Source organism: Fusarium poae, chromosome 4 (genome assembly GCF_019609905.1).
Source record: "Fusarium poae strain DAOMC 252244 chromosome 4, whole genome shotgun sequence".
Taxonomy (NCBI): Eukaryota; Fungi; Ascomycota; class Sordariomycetes; order Hypocreales; family Nectriaceae; genus Fusarium; species Fusarium poae.
Window position 1 is genome coordinate 136,317 of NC_058402.1, and position 18,988 is coordinate 155,304.

The following is an 18,988-nucleotide window of genomic DNA, read 5'->3' on the forward strand; positions in this document are numbered from 1 at the left end:
TGATTGACCTCAACTTATCAAATCGGGCTAGAATGACCCCAGTTTTTTGGGAGCCGGAACGGCCCGCAATAGATGGCGTGGGGCCCCCTGACAGTGATCGATTAACGTGCATGAGCGTGTGGGTCGGATCACTACGGTCGGGCATAAAGCAGAAGACGCTGTCTAGTCCTACCATTTCTGACACTGTGTGGGGTGTCGCAGCCGCTGCCGCATACGTACCCATATCCCTGTATCCCACTTTAGTGTGAAGGCTGACTTGAGGGTCACCTGGCTGATGCTGAGTTTTCATGCTATAACTCTTCCCTAATCACACACACATATGTCATCTGAACAACTATCAACCGCAGAGTATTAATCATTCGTGAGACACGAATACGTTTGTTTTCAGGCGATGGGAAAAGTGTTGAACAGTTAATATTCAAAATACCCATGCTGAAAAGACCATGGCTATGTATCAACATGGATAAATGAACCCCGCACCATACATGCCTCATGCGTGTTACCTTCATGCAAATTGTATACCTCAAAACATCGTCTCCAGGAATAAATTGCAACAAGAAATCGTGACCTGTTCAATAATGCGATATGGTTTATCAGCTCAATTGGTCCAGGGGAAAATAACTATCTTTCACAAGAGACTTACAGCGCTGTAAATCTACTGATAGATATTTACTATCGAGATACAATCGTCTAGTACTACACCACTTGAAGAATCTATGATTCCCCTGCCAATGTCTCCAAAAAGTCAAAATGATTTGACTAACAAGACAAACATCAGCCTCAGTGCTAGTTTGGCCTTGTTCTCAGAATTGATGCTAGATAATTTTAACTTTGCCTTCTTTTGCATTTTCAAAGAAGCGCGCCAGTCCTAGATCTCCCCAGTGTGAATCCAGTATGCCAACTCTACTGTAGGCTCCAGGTTCTGTCGTCGAAGGCAACAAACATAGAGCTCTGAAATAACCCTTGTCGTAATCTGCCCAAAGAAGAAAAAGCACTATTTCGGAGCGGTCAACCTCTGCTGATGGACGATCCCAGAAGACCCCATCCCAAACTGTGCATATCGATTCATAAGACACGCCCGGTTCCTGCCATGAATGATCAGGCCCAACCTTTCTCATCGGCCCCCAAAGTATCAGAAATCCATCTTTGACAGCACCCGTTGGATCACTTCCAGCTGGGGTGCACTGAGCATCCAAGACGTGAGCTTGCCGTTCGCCCCACTTGGCATGCCATGTTTCATGTTGACAGTACCAGTAACCTGCCTCGACGAGCCCGTCATATCTTTTGATATACCCCACAGAGAAAGGGGACCAGGAGGGTGCCATGTACTCGGACCAGCTTTGTACTGGCTCGTCCCATCTAATGCTCCAGACGAGAGATACTAATAAGTCGTTTTCCCATATTCCCGCAAGATAATTTCCAGTCCCATATGATTGACATAGTTTCGCGAGACCGGAGAGCGCTGGTAATCTGTCGGTGTCTTTTGTAAGAATTAATCTTCCGTAAAGGTCAATCATCTTTCGCCATTGCATATAGAGGTCATTCGTTTTTCGAAATTCCACGATGTTTTTCCCATGCAGGCTTGCAGTTCTACCGTTTCTGACCATGTTAAACTCGGACCAATCTGTTGCCTCTGAGTCATCTGCTTCAATCTCCATACACTCGCATTTGAGACATTGAACACACTCCCATATCATCTCACTTTTAGTAAAATGAATGATCCTTCGCGCTAGTATGTTCTCTTGTAGAACCCACCCTCTTTGATTCAAAGGCGACGTGGTGATCTTCCATCGGTGCCGTGATTTACCCGACGTCGGATCGGTACTTATCGGTCTGCTGTATATTTCCGACGTTGTTGAATCTGGATTCTTTATTTCCGCCACCTTGATGGAATTCTTAGGGTCGAGCTGTACCGTGGTTTCCAGGTCAATATCCTTCCTCTCAAGAAACCCGTGGGAAGATTCGCCAGCTTGCGATGCTGCTAGGACGAGATATGCATTATTGTAAATAGATGCCATCCCTGAAGATTCGGTCTCCCAGTCGCCTTTTTCGTCCTGAATTATACAAAGAGAGTCAATCCAAATATATCGCAAGCCGATGCTGCGGGTAACTGCAATAGCATCTTGAAAATTCCGGGGCAAACTCTGAAAGCTGATCGCCTGGGTGTGGTCCGCGATGTTGTTTGTTGTGGTTTGCAAAACAGGACTACTGCCCCAACAGTGGCTCAAGGCTACATATGGAGCGATCTGACCCTCTGAGATGTGGAGCAGTATCTGGTTATTGGTTTCACCTCCAACATCAAGAACTCGATGTGGCAACTTGGCGTCCTTGACGGTGCACTCTGGGTGTGATGAGTTGCAGCTCTCGATCCATTCATTTAAAAGCTTTTTGTACTCATCTTCTCGACAACTCGAGGATAGTCTTCCGGGCTTCACAAGACCCCATTCCGCCGGCTGTGCCCCAATAGGATAGTAAAGCTGGTAGGTAACAGGCTCATAATCGAAACCCGATAACTTCTCGGCTCCAATTACCCATAGCAGTCCATTATCTTCTTTCTTGACGGATACGCTCAGGTTGCAGCCAGGTTCATAACGAGAGCAGGTTTGACATACCAAAACACATTGAAGGCACCCATCTTCTGCTTCTCTACGTATGTCCTCCAGTGGCCGCGCTGTTTCCATTCTAGTAGCGTTTAGCCAGCATGCGCGGCTTACCATACTGCGAGACCAGGTTGACAGAGGAATCTCCATTACTTCAGCAGACATGAACGCGATTGGCAATGATGAAGAGGAGAGCTTTGAGGCATTTTGGTGAGATGCGGGGTTGGCGCGTTCTACACCATTTTTGGACAGTCAATTTGCATGACATCCCCACACGAATGGCCTTTAGTCCATACTAGGCCGGAAAAGATAAACCCTGCAACACTCCACTGTAATCAACGAATCGGTATAACACTCTACAGAAATTGTAATCCGCTGGACGAAAATTGTAAAGTAGAACGATTGCAGTTTGCACGAGGGAAGGATACGACGAATTCATTCTGAAGTATAATTTTTGCAAGGAATAGAAAACACCGAGAGAGGAGAGTTTAGTTTAATGTTACCTTTATGACCTATGATTTATATACCCAAGTGTCAGCGGTACCCTTTTCTACACTCCTACTGCCATACAATACTGTTTCTAAGAGCAGACTTGCAGCTTAACTCGATTTAGATGCAGTGGCAGCATTCGAGTCCGAACACATACACATGCATCAAATAGATAACTATCTCTGCCAATATGCATTTCAACGGCTGTGGTAACAAGTCCCCATTACACGAGAAGACATATTTGAAGGCTTTGGTCATACCAAAAGTACCTAAGTATTGTTTCATAAGTGTATCTATTATTAAGCACGTTCTTCCAATTGCACGAGATACCTGGCATATGTGACTGTGGTGTGTACCATGGTATCATGAGACAAAACTTAACCGACAGGTAACCTGTGAATGACGGACGGCTTCATCGATTTCGGCTGGAGTGACCCGTGCGTTGGACGTAAAATATATCAGCACATCGCTGTTAATAGGCATCGTTTCCGCGACGTTCCATCCTTTTAGCATGGTATACGATAAGGAGTTATCCAAGAATATAGCTCGTATGCGCAGACTCAGAATTCATCGCTGATAAACTTCAGGTGTTCCAATCCTACATCTTTGAGTTTAATTGCGGTAGTGACATGGGGTGTGTCAGTTGGCCTGAGGTTGAGTCCAGTGAACTAAGTATCATGACACTGGCCAGGTTATCACAACCATAAGCTTTCAACTTGCCCTGTGTTGCTTCTACGCGTCTTGAGAGACAGACGTCTTTTGAATGCAGATAGAAGAGACTTGGTACCTATCCTGCGGCGGTCCTTTGATATCAAAGTTAGTGCCTCGTTGATCAGAATGTAATCTTGTCCATCACCTGGCCCTCTGTACTGTAAGTTTACTTGTGATAAATTCAGGTTAACAATGGCATAACAATAATACATGCGGACATTATTGCGTGACAAGTACAGTCTAGACGGCAGCTTGTGAGGTTTCTGGTGCAACATGGAATGACCATTGAAAGTAAAATGTAAAGAATAAAGGGAAGCCACAAGGCGATTGCGAGAAGAAAGAAGTTCATTGTTTAGTGACGCAATATCTCTACCTATTGAACATGGCAGCTTGCCATGGTACAAGTTACGGTTGTTGTCTGCATGATGTGTACTGGGGTGGGTGATAAAATCCATTCTAGGAGACTCCGTATTATCACGTGACATGCAAGAAATCTCGGAGATGCTGATCTTAAAACCGAGGGGTGCATTTTCATGTTCAAAGTGACTTTGACAACTTCTTGGCATCTGTCTTGGATAACTCTATCATTTGGTAGATTTCGCGAAATCAGGTCTTGCAGCGAAATAGCTCTTAGTGTTCAAAATGATAGATATCAACGTTGCATTCTTAACCTGACATGCTACAACAAAAACATATTGGACGAAGTATCTCCTACAGACAGTCATCATTGGGGTACTAAGGTTTCATTCTCCAGAGTCATGAACTATCTCAACTATCTTCTCCGCGTGCAACAAACCGCTGAAGTTAAACATGGTATTGGAAATACTGCACATCGAGTAATAAAGGCCAAAGTATTGAGGTCCTTGACACAACTCGATGTAGTCTGAATGTGGTGAAACTAAGAGACAGTGTTTGTGGGTCTAGAACTGTCAATCGCAATACAATAATCGTTCTTGTGTACCACCAGCCGAATTGCAGCAACAAAGGTGCAAGGTCTTGTAGGATAGACGGGCGTTGCTGAAAATCTACATCGAAGGCAGATTGAACCGATTACTTCGACATATAATCTCATATATCGCGCATGTGCATAAACGTACTTAATATATTTCGCTAACTTGCTACTGCGAGGCATGACGGAACGTCGCGAAAGCAACATTTTGTGGGAGATGAATCCGATCTATCGTCGTTACGGTTTCGCATTAGAAGAATCGAGAGTGGGGGAGTTAATCACATCTGAGTAGGCGACCACCTAGCAGACAGGATGTCACTCCTGGGACAGCTCGATTGTCAAAAGAGGAATGAAGATAAGGATAAAATGAGAGAAAGAGCGGAGACTCAGCGTGACACTGAAATGCGGAAGAGTTTGGAACAGCTAAAGAAAAAAGTTCCGTACATCAAACAACTTTTACATCCCATGTCCCTCCCTTGCATCCTTGACTTTTAAGTATCACCATATGCTCATACCACACCTGTTCCTCTACAATCCCGTCTCACTACCACCCCCAATGTTGCTATACTGCTTGGGCTGAACGTTTCTCCACTGTGGTTCAAAGTTCTGCATTTTCTCCATCGGCAAGTAGTATTAGTGTCAATCATGCATATATTGTTTAGCAATTGAAATTTGAGCTAGTCTTAATCTGTATTCCAAAGCTAATACGGAGGATCAAATCTCTCGAACCAGCCAAGGGCATTGCAGAGCACGGCAGACATGGCTAAAAAGAAAAAGTGGAGACGATGAGATTTCGGATGAAATACTGTTATGTAGCTAGAGAAAGATTCATTTAATTAATAAAGCTGTTACTTGAATCTCAATTTATCACTTTTATGATTTCGAGCTTTTAATTATCGGAGCCTAGATCTAGTTCGCGATGTTGTACTTGCAGTGGGCACGTACCCTTCATGTATGGTTCATGCAGTGCTAACGTAATCCAAATGCCGATGCAGCCCAACTGCAATGTACAAGTAGTGTTTAAGAAGTGTAGCCGCAGTGCATTCGCAATGCCAATGTTTGATTAGCGTATCCAATCTCAAAAGGTCTTAATCCAGTAATTTGCATTCCGTGAAAGGGACACAGTAGGAAAAATGTCAATGGATAGGATGTACCCGAATTATATTCGGCACTGCCATATAAATGATAGATTAACCTCTGATCGTTGATGTTAGTGCTGACATCGATCGTCAATGTATGTTTTATTTTGGTTTTCAACATGTGTAGTAAGTAGTACTAGTCGGATCTTTAATGGCATTTGGACTGAGAAGTTTGTTGATTAGTTACTTGGTAAGCAAGACACCGACAAAAGGCTTTGTATTAACAGTCAGTCAGCATTGAGTTGATCATGGGACTTGCGTTCCGCTTGGTAGTAGGCTGTTTGACAAGGCTCGACACAATGTCAGATGCGGCGCCGTGGTTGGCTGACCTGCCAGTCACGTGCGAGGCTGTGTACATGAATGAAGTTGCAAAAGGGATGGAATTAAGCTGAAATCAAAGACTCGGTTGCTATTCTAATTCCAGGTCATACAACATCTCTTCTTGAGGGATAGTCTCGGACTTATATTCACCGTATGGATAACAATCCCATCTCAACAAGTGTTTCACAGTACCTCCGCTGAGTTACAGGGTAGGGTCAGCCTCATGAACCCAAAATTGAATTCTTCGTTTGACTGCTGTTCTAATCTTGAATTCACATAAATGGATAGGAGAAATATCTCATATAAGAGAGCTAGACTTTCGCAACTTAGTCCATCGTTATTCGATATCTTAGAAATATACAGTTGAATCGGTGTGGCATGTTAGACAACATAATCCAATTGCGTCTCCCGACCATTTCCCAAACTACCCAATCTGTGCGTTTGGTCAAATTATTCCGGGATCACATTCCACCGTCAGAGATCACACACTGTTGCAAGACAGGCATTTGCACATATACTCGCAATCAGGGCAATTTACCCGCCATTATTTGCCAATAGATCTCTCGAATCATTGCACCGGCTGAGATTCATAAAATAGCTTTTACTCTTTTTCACCTGGAGGACGTTTGTTGGAGAGCTTTTTGAAAAGGCGTAACTGTCCTAGAAATCATATAAAAACCTCTCTTAAAGTTCGGAACTTTAATAATTCTTTATATCCTAGATATTCTTAGTTATACTATTGACATCAACTGGTCTTCTTTCTATAAGACTACTGACCCTTGTTCACCTATACATTGGTGCTTGGCTAAGATGGTCAGCCACCGTAAATGATTCAATTTACTTCAGTATTTCCACTGCTAAATAGGTAGGTATATCATGGACTATGCAGTACAGTATCGCCAGACTGGTTACCAGATTATTGTAGTGTGTCATTACCAAATCCGATTATCAGGCCAATCCTGACACCAAGACATTTATGGAGTACTCCCCTGATATATCCACCAGCAGTGGCCATTGTAGACTGACAGTGGCGTAGTATAGCAATAAGGTTTTCCCCTAGCTCTCCCCACAACGAAGGGAATGCTATTTAGATAGCTACATTGGTAGTCTTAGACGTTGCGTCTCAAGAAGTACCCGAGCAGATTTAAATCCTTGTGGGTTTACATGGATCCAGTAGCTTGTATAAAGCCGTCTGTCATGCACGGCTACATAAGAAATACGTAGTCAGAGACTCTCATTCTGCATGTGGAGGTTTATATGACATCTCAAATACGCTGCGAATGGCGTCGGCAAACTGTGAGATTCATTCAACAATAGCTGCCGAATCAGTGTCTGAGACAGATGCATTTATGATCGTGCTCGATGAGATTCCATTCGCTAAGAGCAGATATGGCTCATATCAATGGGTGACCGTGTTCAGTCGACCAATACTGAATGGTTCGTAGTCATTATAGGAGATGAGAACTCAGACTCGCTGCGATTAAATCTCGTGCACGCACAATAACTGTAGATACGCTGTTCTGAACAGTGAAAGTAGAGATCTGACACTATCTTCCTCAGCCATGCCTTATTGTTATACTCATTATCTCAGTTTTAAGGATAGATGTTTTTCTAAGATGTTTCCTGATTAACTGCATCCATTTGCAGTAAGAGAAAGAAGTTGTAAATAGAGAGTATATAGGTGGTAACAGACGGGTAGAGGTTCTTGAGTCAGAATGCTCCATCATAGTGTGGCAGTGTGCTTTAATTAGGATCTCTTATGGTATGGGCCATGATATTTCTAGGGAACTCAGCAATGGCGTACAGATCGCTGGAAACGGTCGTCAAAATAGCAAAGGACCAACAGAAACGAGGCGGCAATGGCTCTCGAATTCCGTGGCAAGCCACGTATTAGAAACCAAGTGTATTATGTCTCATTGGAGTCATCTCCGGACAATAAAGAAATTGAATTCGGACGTGATTAAAGACAAAGAATAGAGCAGAGGGATATGTAGGTATACATGATTCCTCCGTTGCCAGGAAGGCCCAACCGACCGTGGTGTTACAAAATCAGTCGCGGATTCCATTGGCAACAATGGAGAAGATTCCTATCTAGCAGAACTCAATTTCTTATCGACTTGAATTATCATTACTATCACAGTGAAGTATTGTAGACTATGAAGGAGCTCATCGTTACCAGCAACTTGTCTTACGGCAGACTGTCGTGGACGGCTTATAACATTGGACGTTTTAACAAGTAAGCCACCGGACACGTGTCAATTTCGATACTTGTTATACTGATCTTAGTTCATAGCCCTTTTTCTTCACTGGGGAAACTACAAGTTATGAGCTATTCAGTTGATGAAAGGGGGTAGCACGCTATATATTCTTAATTGCAATCGCTCCACACTGCTAGGCTCCTACATCCGGCAATGAAATGTATTTGTGCGTTCTATGATTGACGTAAACATAAACACATACAATCTTCAAATATATTGAGTATTTGCTCTTGCGTTGGGAAGGACATTACTTTCAAACCGATGATACGAAGTCCTTCATTCGGTTTTTAATTCGCCAAAAAGAAATACCATGGAGGTAATAGCAATCTGGCGATACTGATTACGTGAATTGGTAAACCATCTTACAGCGTGCATATGCTAGGATAAACTAATCTCACTTAATCACCTGTGGAACGATAATGATTCATCTTTAAATTTGAAGTTACAAGAGCGGAAGATATCTTGCTTTAACTGGCTGTAGCAGTAGTAAAGCTATGTCACATCTTAACGAGATGAGATTATATTCAGTATATGCCGAGCCAGCGTTTGACGTGCAGATGTATATCACAACACTAACAGAGGTGCCAATTCAGACGTGTCAATGGAGTAGACAATAACAAACCACTTCACAATTAGGGTCGAAATGATCAAGTATTTTCTATTACGTCCTCAAAACAAAAACTCAAAGCGTTTCTATTATGTCCAGCCTAGAAGCATAAAACATAGTCAACGGCACCCGCATTCCATCTATGCCCAGTATTGATAAATCAGGATGTTTGCTTTGCAAATGAGCCTATTCAACTACCGAAACGATAATTACTGGGGTTCTCACATACAACCGCCTACTTCTCCACATCCCAGACGATGACGGGATACAACTAGCAACATAAATCAGTCTATGTGGTGTGCACAACACTGGTAATATTCTCAAGGTTTTATCTCGCAACTCTGTGGAGAATTCGCTACTGAATGATGCCGGTGTTATCAAATCAGTTGGGCCTCTAACAATTAACATAGATTTGTCAAATCGTTTGTTAGTAAGAATGCTCAAGTTGTTTAATAAATAAGGAGTCTAATCTGTCTTGAGTAAGCTACAACGAAGAACAAATTATATTTTTGGGAACAGATCTTGGGGTTATAGAGTGAACAGTCGAGGTTGGGAAGGAAAGACAATATGCATGTGGGCAAACGGCGAAGTCGCTATTATCTTGTTAAATATTGAGGTGTGTGTGGTAGGAAATCCACCGTATCGCAATTCATTCAATCCTGAGGGCATTGAGCGACTGATCCAAGTGAAGACTCTGACGTAGCAACACATAAATAAAGTTAACAAAACAGATTCCCTCAATATCAGCTAAATATAACTACTGTCTTCTTGCTTTCGAGGTTGGCGTTTTAATGAGTTGCTGAGCAGTTAAGTCGCATTTACTGGTTAACAGTGTGGCTAAACTAAATGATGTACATGACAACCGTTCCAGTTAAACCTTGTTATCGCCCTTGGCATTCGGAATTGGGAGACAGCGTCCAGCAACTTAACCAGGGATAGACACATTGAAATATTTACCGGAATGTTTATTTTTCATTGTTTCGAATGTCGGCAGGTTCTAAGTGGGCAAGGTTCTCCGCGGTATTGAGCTTGAGCATGTGTTCCTCCACGCTTCATCTGGACGGCGTGTTGGTTGTGGAGGTATTGAAGTGAGACTACTCTTCTTAAAAACGTAAATGCACATCTGACTATGTAAAGCTGAAGTTAGCTGACGAGAACAATAGAATCTGTCACAATGTATACTTCGGGACTTACGCCTTGAAAATCACCAAATAATAGAATCTGTCACAAAGATCATCGAGTCAATGGTTCGTTATTAACTTATTAGTTGAGTCAAATTTCACATAAGAAATAAAAACATTGCAAGGATGTGCCACAGTGGTGTAAAGAAAAATTTACACTCCATTGATTTCATTGCTAGTAATTAGAGTTCGATAAGATTTACTGAATGCCAGTGGGACGCAAACAGCTTGCAGCGTGGATGCATAGTACATGCCCATGGCAATCTGGCTGCATTTGACCTTCTGTACTGCGACGGCATGTTGAACGTTATGGCAATGAACCCCGCTTGTACCTCTTCTAAACTGCTCTCGCATTAGCAATGGAATAAGCTTTTTTTTCGATTTGTCTAGCTTCTAACCTTAAGATTAACTACAATTATACTTCGGGAAATAAATAAATTCTTTAAATTAGTCTCAATATTGTTTAGTCTCTATGCCATGATAGTGAGCCTATGATAGACACTTCACGCCGGTGGGAAAGTACTCTTGATTTGAAACCTTCACTTTCGTGGCGCGGGAACAGGTAGCGGGCATGTCAGAGTAGACATTCCACCAGACCTGACACTTGAGACAACGACAATCAGTTGCCGCTACAATGTTGGTAGTTACCACATAGAACATGATTGAAACAATGTCCTGAAATTTGTATTCACGTTGCTATTCATTGCAGTGAACTGAGTTTCTCAAAATTGACCTGAATATCATGTCCAGCAGAGGACGGCTCTAGACAAAAACGAAGAAGACCACGTTATTGAATGAAACTTTGATTTACTTCACCTACAGGTTGAACATCGTCGCGTGATAGTGGAGGGTCTACCCATTTTGATACCATCTTAACAATATTCTTCCGTAGCCGATCATCCACAATGAATCTTGTGATATCGGCAAAAATCTTGGATGAATCTTTATTCGCTCTGTGCAAGTCGTTCATAACCTTGTAGGTATAGTTAAAGCACGTATTGGTTGTTGTGGGTGTCTTCCCTTGCAGACGTTTACTGTACATATCCAACTAGAGTAGAGCACGGAGCGAACAGCGATGTGTCGGACGTGTTTCCACTGTGAAACTGACTTTGAGAACTATAAAGACATGATCAATTATATCGAACGAATCTCACGATCATTTCTGGTATCAAGTAGTCCAGAAGTAGACAAGTTCATAGACCACCATCCCCTTCATCCTTGCCCAAAGAAATATCACCGGCCTCCAACCCATCACTGTCCATAGCCGGTGTAAAAGTGGCATCCGGGCCATGTTTGGCTTTGACAACGGTGAAGGGGCGGCTTTACCATTGCATTAGAAAGACACACTAGAGGTTGAACTACTGCAAAGCATCATTTACCATGTATATTTGTCACGCATAATTCTAATCCTACATGAGCAAACGGACCGGCCAAGTACTCGCTCTCCTCCACAGCTCATAATACCGCTTGACGCACGAGTGTTTATTAATGCCGCATTTCAAGCCGATAACCACTTTTGTCGGCCATTCAGTTTCACGGTATTGTAAAATCAATAATTCGAATCATCTGGTTCTACATTGGTGGCGGTTTGCGTTATATTAAGTTCCAAGTACGTGTTCATTTATGCCCCATGGGCTTGATTGACCGCTAGTTGCGACGTGGCATCTCGTCAGCATCAAACTTGTTAATTGAACCGTTATTAAGTTCAAGAGATCGCTGCTTCACCTGGTACCGTTCACGGACACTACTCACTCCGATAGAACGAAGTGGCGATATCATGAATGCCGGCAGCCGGGTTTTACAAAGCTGATCACTGAAAGATGTAGTACATGGATATAGGTCGCAATCGACCATGTTATGATCAGCTATGTTTGAAGTGGATACTCTGAACAGCTACAGCCATGGGATCTACCCTGATCCCGTTATATCAACGATATGCTCTGGAGACTCTCATGAATGCCAATGCCATGCTTGCGTTGCATTTAAGAACCATAATTGGATGTAGTGGTATTCTGATAAAGATTGAGGGGTAATACAATGGCATGTCAGTTGATGTAAGAGCAGTTCAACCTTTAGTGACATTTACACCAACGGTGTGAGCTCGGCATCAGCACATGAAAGCAGGTGAAACTAACACAGCAATGAAAAACACTGGTGACATTAGATAGAAAACAGTAGGACAGGTCAGGTCATGCCCGTAACCAAAAGGGCAAAGAACAATTGATAATAACATAACTGACCATGACGCAGGACGCTAAAAAATGTGAAATGATGCACACTCTAACAGTACTATTCAAAAAACTAGTTGAGCATATGTCCATAATTGATTTACGTGTGAGCAAAGCTACAAGTCAATTAGCTGGATGGCATAATCTAGCCGACGTTTCAATCAGGCAATGTTCATGTAAGTGTCCTGCACGAAGCATGCAAGGTACGTGCCTCCAACAATCTGGGTGCAGGAGACTCACTGTTTCATGACGGCACCTTCGACGTTACTTTCTCGTATTAAACGTACATGTTTTACACACTTTGAATGCATGTTGTATGAACCTACAGCACTTGGTGAAAATAATCATGACGCTTTCTCTTCATCATGGCCTTAGGGTCTTTTTCTTTTTCCTTGCTTGTATTTGATGCTGTGTTCAGGTATGGCCCAGACGTTCCAAATTTCCTTTAAGTTTCCAACAATGGTTAATTATGTCGGGGAAGACCAAAATCTCATCATCCGCTAACAACTTTCGCATAAACACTTGAGTAGCCTTGATGTCATCGTTGAACAGAAACTCAGCGAACGAAGACTACTGTTCGACTGAAACCACGGTGTCATGTTCTGCTTTGTTGTCAGGGTCTTTACGGATAGTCGCTTGATTTAAAGAGCCACATTCATCACGGTGCATACACGACAAGCTCCCGATCTGGATCCAAAGGTCGTCATATACAATTGGGATTGGGCGAAACGTATTGTGCTGCTGTGGACAGTCCTGCAAAGTTAATATTATCAGGTCCATTTTCACGCAAACACTCTTCTTCATGATCTCTGTGTATCAAACCCTGAAGCCTTGCGCTCCACTTGCAATCCGGTTCCAGTCCAAGTCCGAGATGATGATCCAAGGTTGCGAAGCTTCTGTTTGATGCGTGTGCGTAAGTTCAGATTAATTGAAGAGTTGAATCTCAATGGATCAATCACTCTCAACAAGCCACGTAGAAAAAGATAGGAAATGAATCTAGAAAAGCTAACTTGCACAGAGAAACTCAATATCCGCTGCGTCTTACCTCTGTTGGTAATTGTTTCTGTTCAGTTAATACAATCAGTATATGTGACAGAATATGGCGGTACTTATGGAGAGACTGACAAGACGCGCTGGTATTTCGATAGGTGATACATGCAGCTTGATCATCTATTCAAACATATCCCAAGCAGAATCGATGCAGTTGTCCGTCCTCGATAATTAGATCACATAGGGGATAGTAAAAAGGAGATTCCATAATCCTTGAGCTTCTATTTCTGCGGGACAATGATCTGTATTGGCCAACCAAAGAGCCTCGCACGTGACCGTAACCACGCTGATCCTGGTGCTACAATTATCCTTCGATTAGAACGTGTCCCAGTCTTTTTTTTTTGTGTATAATTGAGCTTTTATTGACCCTGCTCTTAGGTATTCTAGCTAGTAGGCAAGCTAGTTACTGAGGTAGGGGAAATCTAGGGCTATTTAGGTAGGGAAAATTATCTTAGTGAATTAAAACCCTCTTTAATATAATAAGATATATAGTAATACCTCTTAAAAACCCTCTTTAGGATTATCTATAGTAGGCTTCTTAATTAGGCCTAGCCTAGCCAGTAGACTAGTAACTAATTAGGAATCTCTTTTTCTCCTTTAATAGCTAGTAAATTAAGAGTCGTAGGATTTAAATCTATTACCTTCGGCTCAGAGGATAAGCTATTAGCTAAGCCCGGTGACCACTAACCGCTGGACCACCGACCCCTGTCCCAGTCTTTCATGTTGCAACTCGGCGTCTTTGATCTCCGACGCCATCTACACCATGTAAACAACATGCCCTTTTCCAAACAATCATGGTCTATTATGTAACTGGCGAAGTGGCATTCATCTTTATCGTGCTTTCTTTTCATTTTTTTTATGTCCTACGAGGTTCTCCTCTTCTGAGATGACTACTGGCGCTTTCCCTAATTTAATCATAGGTGATGGACTTCCCCGAAGGACCCTGACAAAACACCATCTCATACCGTGCAAAAATAGCTCCGGGTAGTGATGGAAGTATTGAGGCCTTATAGCCTTCAATTTTCGTAATGTTGCCAGAGTCTAGTCCTACAGCACATTGCGATACTCCTGATCTGGGGTTTGTTGGTTCTGCGACCAGACTTGAGACTTGTGTACAGGCTAGTGGGTAGCAGAAAAAATGACCTCCCAAGTCTTAGGTTATAAAAATAAGTAGTCTAAGAGCTATAGTCTAATGAGCATAAAGTGGCCCACTAATTTCGTCTCTTATGCTTCCAGCGGCTAATTCTTCTGATACCCTGAGGACAGGGTAGTATTAGTTGGAAAGACTCGTACTCGCTAAGCGACTACCAGTTGACCAATAATCCTGATCAATTCATGGCCGTAATGGCACGAATGCATATGTGAGTGAGGAAAAATGGAGTTCGCTTACCCCAATATTACTGCAATGTCAGCTCTTTCAATCAATCAAAGGCCATAAAATAGTTCCACGACAGCACAGCTGAGCAACCAAAACAAACCCATTCGAGTATGAATACGAGGCTTTGTCTATTTCATTCCCCTTCATTCTCCAATCCCTCACTTTCTTTTTACCCATCATCCTTTCAAGTCTGGTACTTTGTCTTACATCACACCTCAATTGACTTATCACAATGGGTTGGGCAGAGGAAACCAAACTTCGTGACCCATACATTTTTATCAAGTCAGATGACTTTTTCCAGGGAATTGATTCGGGTTCTACCCAATTGAACCGACCTCGCGCCATCACCTTTAATCAAAATGACCAACTTCTGAGTAACGGAAATCAGAACCCCGCTTGTACCCACGGTCGCATTTTTCGATTCGACGATGATTCTCTTCTTCTGATTCAGTTTATGAGACCCAAGGTTTGGCAAATCCGTTTCGATCCTAGTAATCGAAGCGGTGAAGACTTTACCGACTTCAATACGTGAGTAACAAACAATGTAGGCCCGTGGAGTTTGTCTCACAATTGAACAGGCGAACCATCGTCAAGGACACTCTGAGTGGCCCTGGTGGTCTCATCCAGACCCTGGATGGTCTGGAAAACATTGATTGGAATGTTGAACTTGTTGAAGACACGCAGTACATCATCTTCCAATCCGTACTCAACCCCAACACTCCCAACCATCAGGTCCAACTTCAGATATGGGTACAGCGAGATCCTTTCCAAATCACCGTCGTCCGCGTCCTCCAAAGTAACCCTCCTGCCGAGAAGCTCCCAGAGCTACAGAGCGTCAATTCTACGAGCGCCCAACAGCTCCAGCTTCCTCACGTCAAGGGCGCACAGGCTGCCATCATTTGGAAGACCCGACCCAGAGGACTGCAGTATACAGAGCGAGCTACGGTTCTGTCAATCGAAAAGTCTGTCACGGCGGACTTTATGGGTTTTGGTGAGCAGGGTGGGAAGGACCTTTTCAAGAAAAAGACGTACATGAACTACTTCAGTAAGTCATTGATCAAATGATACATACTCGTATGAATACTTACTGTTACAGACTTTGACAATATGAGGTACCAGAACGTCTATGGCAAAGGACCTCTGGATGACCGCGAACCTCTATATCACTCAGAGCCATTCTGGATCGAGGTTGACTCCCACCCTGGATATCGATCACAAGTCTCCACCTTCATTGACAACTACTCCCACATCTGTGTCGATGTAGGTGTCAAGGATTCAGGTGTCATTCGTGTCGCGACTCGCTTCAACAGCTTCCGCGCTATCATGGTCGCTGCAGACTGCATGCAGGACCTCATCACGTCCTACACGTCTATCGTCGGAAAACCGCGTCTTAAACCCCGATACGTCCTCGGTTACCACCAGGCCTGTTATGGTTACGACAGTCAGGAAGCTGTCCTCGAGTCAGTCGCTGAGTATCGCAAGTGCGGCTTCCCAATTGATGGCATGCACATTGATGTAGACATGCAGGAAGATTACCGTACCTTTACCATCGACAAGCGTGACAAGCATTTCCCTGATCCTGTCCAAATGTTCAAGACTCTGAGAGAACAGGGTGTCAAGTGCAGCACCAATATCACTCCATACATTAATTCTGTTCCCAGCGACACCTATGCAACTCTCAATGACGGTTTGAAGGATGGACGGTTCATCAAGGATGACCGTGACGTTGATCCTTCGGCTCCCAACGTGTGGGATCAGCGCTATGTAGGATGGTCCGTCGGGAACCAGATCTTCCTCAATCCCAATACGCAGAAGCCTCCATACTTTGAGCCAGATACATCAAAGTTCGAAGACAACTTCAACACTCAGAAGCCTTTCCATGGTGGTGTTTTCTATGGCTGGGGGAATGGTCATCCTGGTCACTATCCCAACTTGAATAACAAGGACGTTCGGATGTGGTGGGGCAAGCAGTATCAGTATCTCTTTGAATGTGGACTTGATTTTGTTTGGCAAGATATGACTGGACCTTGTATCGCTGAAGAGTACGGCGATATGAAGGGGTGAGTGATACCATGACGATCAATTGATGTATCTGCTGACTACCACAGTCTTCCATTTCGTCTCAACCTTGACTCGGATGGCTGGTGTCAAGACTCCACCAATACCACCCGTAAAAAAGCCATCGAGATCTGGTCCCTATACAGCTACAATTTGCATAAAGCAACGTACCACGGGTTGAACAACATCCATGCACTCAGTTCAGCTCTGAAGTGGCGTGAAAACAGACGAAACTTCATCATTGGCCGTGGAAGTTTCGTCGGCAGTCATCGTTTTGCAGGTCTATGGACAGGCGACAATGCCTCTACATGGGAATTCCTCGATATCTCAGTCGCACAGGTTCTCGCTCTGGGAATGTCAGGTATAACCATCTCGGGCCAGGATGTAGGTGGGTTCGAGTTTGTTGATGCTGAACGCGACTTTGCGAACCCAGAGTTACTTATCCGTTGGTACTCTGCCTACTCTCTTCTTCCGTGGTTCAGAAACCACTACACCAAGAGACGTGATTGGATTGATGGTCCCAGACAGGGAACGATGAGGAAAGACGGAAAACTGTTCCAGGAACCTTATGCCTACCAGAAATACTATGAGGAGAACAGCTCGAGGTTTCAGGGACGGGAAGCTATGATCTATCGAGCTGTGCTTCCGGTCTGCCGTTACCTGATTAGACTGAGGTACAGTTTGATGCAGCTGATGTATGATGCTATGTTTGAGAACATGGTTACTGGACTTCCGATCGCAAGAGCCATGGTAAGCACACGTCAGTCTTTTGTTCAATCCATCTAACAATTAATCCAGGTTATTACCGACGACATTGACCGAAGTCTTTTCAGCGCGGATGTTAGTCCACCTCTTCTTTGCTACTGTCAATTGCTAACTACCCAGAACCAAACATTCACTCGCAGCCAGTACATGGTTCGAAACGATCTCCTTGTCGCACCAGCCTTGATTCCCGAGTCCAAGCGTCGCACCCGCAAGTTGTACCTCCCCTACCCGGACAAGTGGTACACTATGAACCTACGACCTGACGAGGACCTGGGAGCTGCTCTTCTTGAACCTGCCAACGGTGGTAGTAGAATCGAATATGATTGCCGCATCAGCGACCAGGATTCTCAGTTACCCTACGTTACGCCGATGTATATCCGCGAGGGTGCTATCATTCCCAAGATCAAAGTCCGAGATTACATTCCAGATCCATCGCTTCCTGCGCAAGACGCCAATTCGATTACACTGCATGTTTATCCTGGAAAGGACAACGTGAGTAGTCTTCTAATAACCTCTGTGATTGTTGGGGCTGACATTTGTTAGACTTACATCATGTACCTTGATGACGGTATTTCGCGAGATAGTGCTCCCGTCGTAGGTCCTGGTCTCAACGTCAGCGATGAGAAAGCAGCCAATAAATACTGTCAAGTCGACATCTCCCAGGTACGTTGCTCAATCCATAAAGTAAAGTTTCAAGCTGAATTCTTCCAGACCACTAAATCGTACAATGAACAAACTGGGATTAAGTTCATTCGCAATGTCACCATCAAGTCGCCTTTCAATGGGTTTGGTGATCTTACCTCCATTATCGGAACGGAGTACACTATTGCTCTTTGGCATGCACCCTCAGTCGACATTGGCACTGCGCAGGTTGACTCGTCCAACAGCGACGTTACCTCCACCACTGACACCAACTCTCGAGTTACCGTGGTCAAGATGCCTATTGCTCAAGCGCATACCAAGGAAGGTGTGAGTATTCAGATGACTTACGCTGAGGTCAATTAAGAGTGTCACTGGAAGTACAGAGATTGTTTTGGAATATAAGTAACACGGCAGTGGTTCTTGTTTCTTTTTCTTGTTGTCCTTTGTTATTCAAACTGTTAATGACAGGACAGTCACATAACCAGATTGCAACAATATTGAATTTAGTGTCTGATTTTCCATTAAAAATTACATTTCACTCAAACTCCAGAATAAACCATATCTACCTAAGTTCTGCGCCTGTGGTCGAGCAAATGACTAGCCTTCCGATGA

The 18,988-nt window shown here is 43.6% G+C and overlaps 2 protein-coding genes across 2 annotated transcripts; one reads left to right on the top strand and one right to left on the bottom strand.

Moving 5' to 3' along the window:
- Positions 1-815: 815 nt before the first annotated feature.
- Positions 816-2,765, bottom strand: FPOAC1_010166 (uncharacterized protein; the record flags this gene model as incomplete). The annotated part of the gene is made up of 1 exon (XM_044854561.1): positions 816-2,765. The coding sequence occupies one exon, from the start codon at positions 2,763-2,765 to the stop codon at positions 816-818; it is 1,950 nt and encodes a 649-aa protein (XP_044701874.1).
- Positions 2,766-15,143: 12,378 nt separating this feature from the next.
- Positions 15,144-18,739, top strand: FPOAC1_010167 (uncharacterized protein; the record flags this gene model as incomplete). The annotated part of the gene is made up of 8 exons (XM_044854562.1): positions 15,144-15,439; positions 15,490-15,956; positions 16,008-16,971; positions 17,020-17,719; positions 17,768-17,809; positions 17,855-18,226; positions 18,278-18,397; positions 18,446-18,739. The coding sequence occupies 8 exons, from the start codon at positions 15,144-15,146 to the stop codon at positions 18,737-18,739; spliced, it is 3,255 nt and encodes a 1,084-aa protein (XP_044701875.1).
- Between the last annotated feature and the right edge of the window lie 249 nt (positions 18,740-18,988).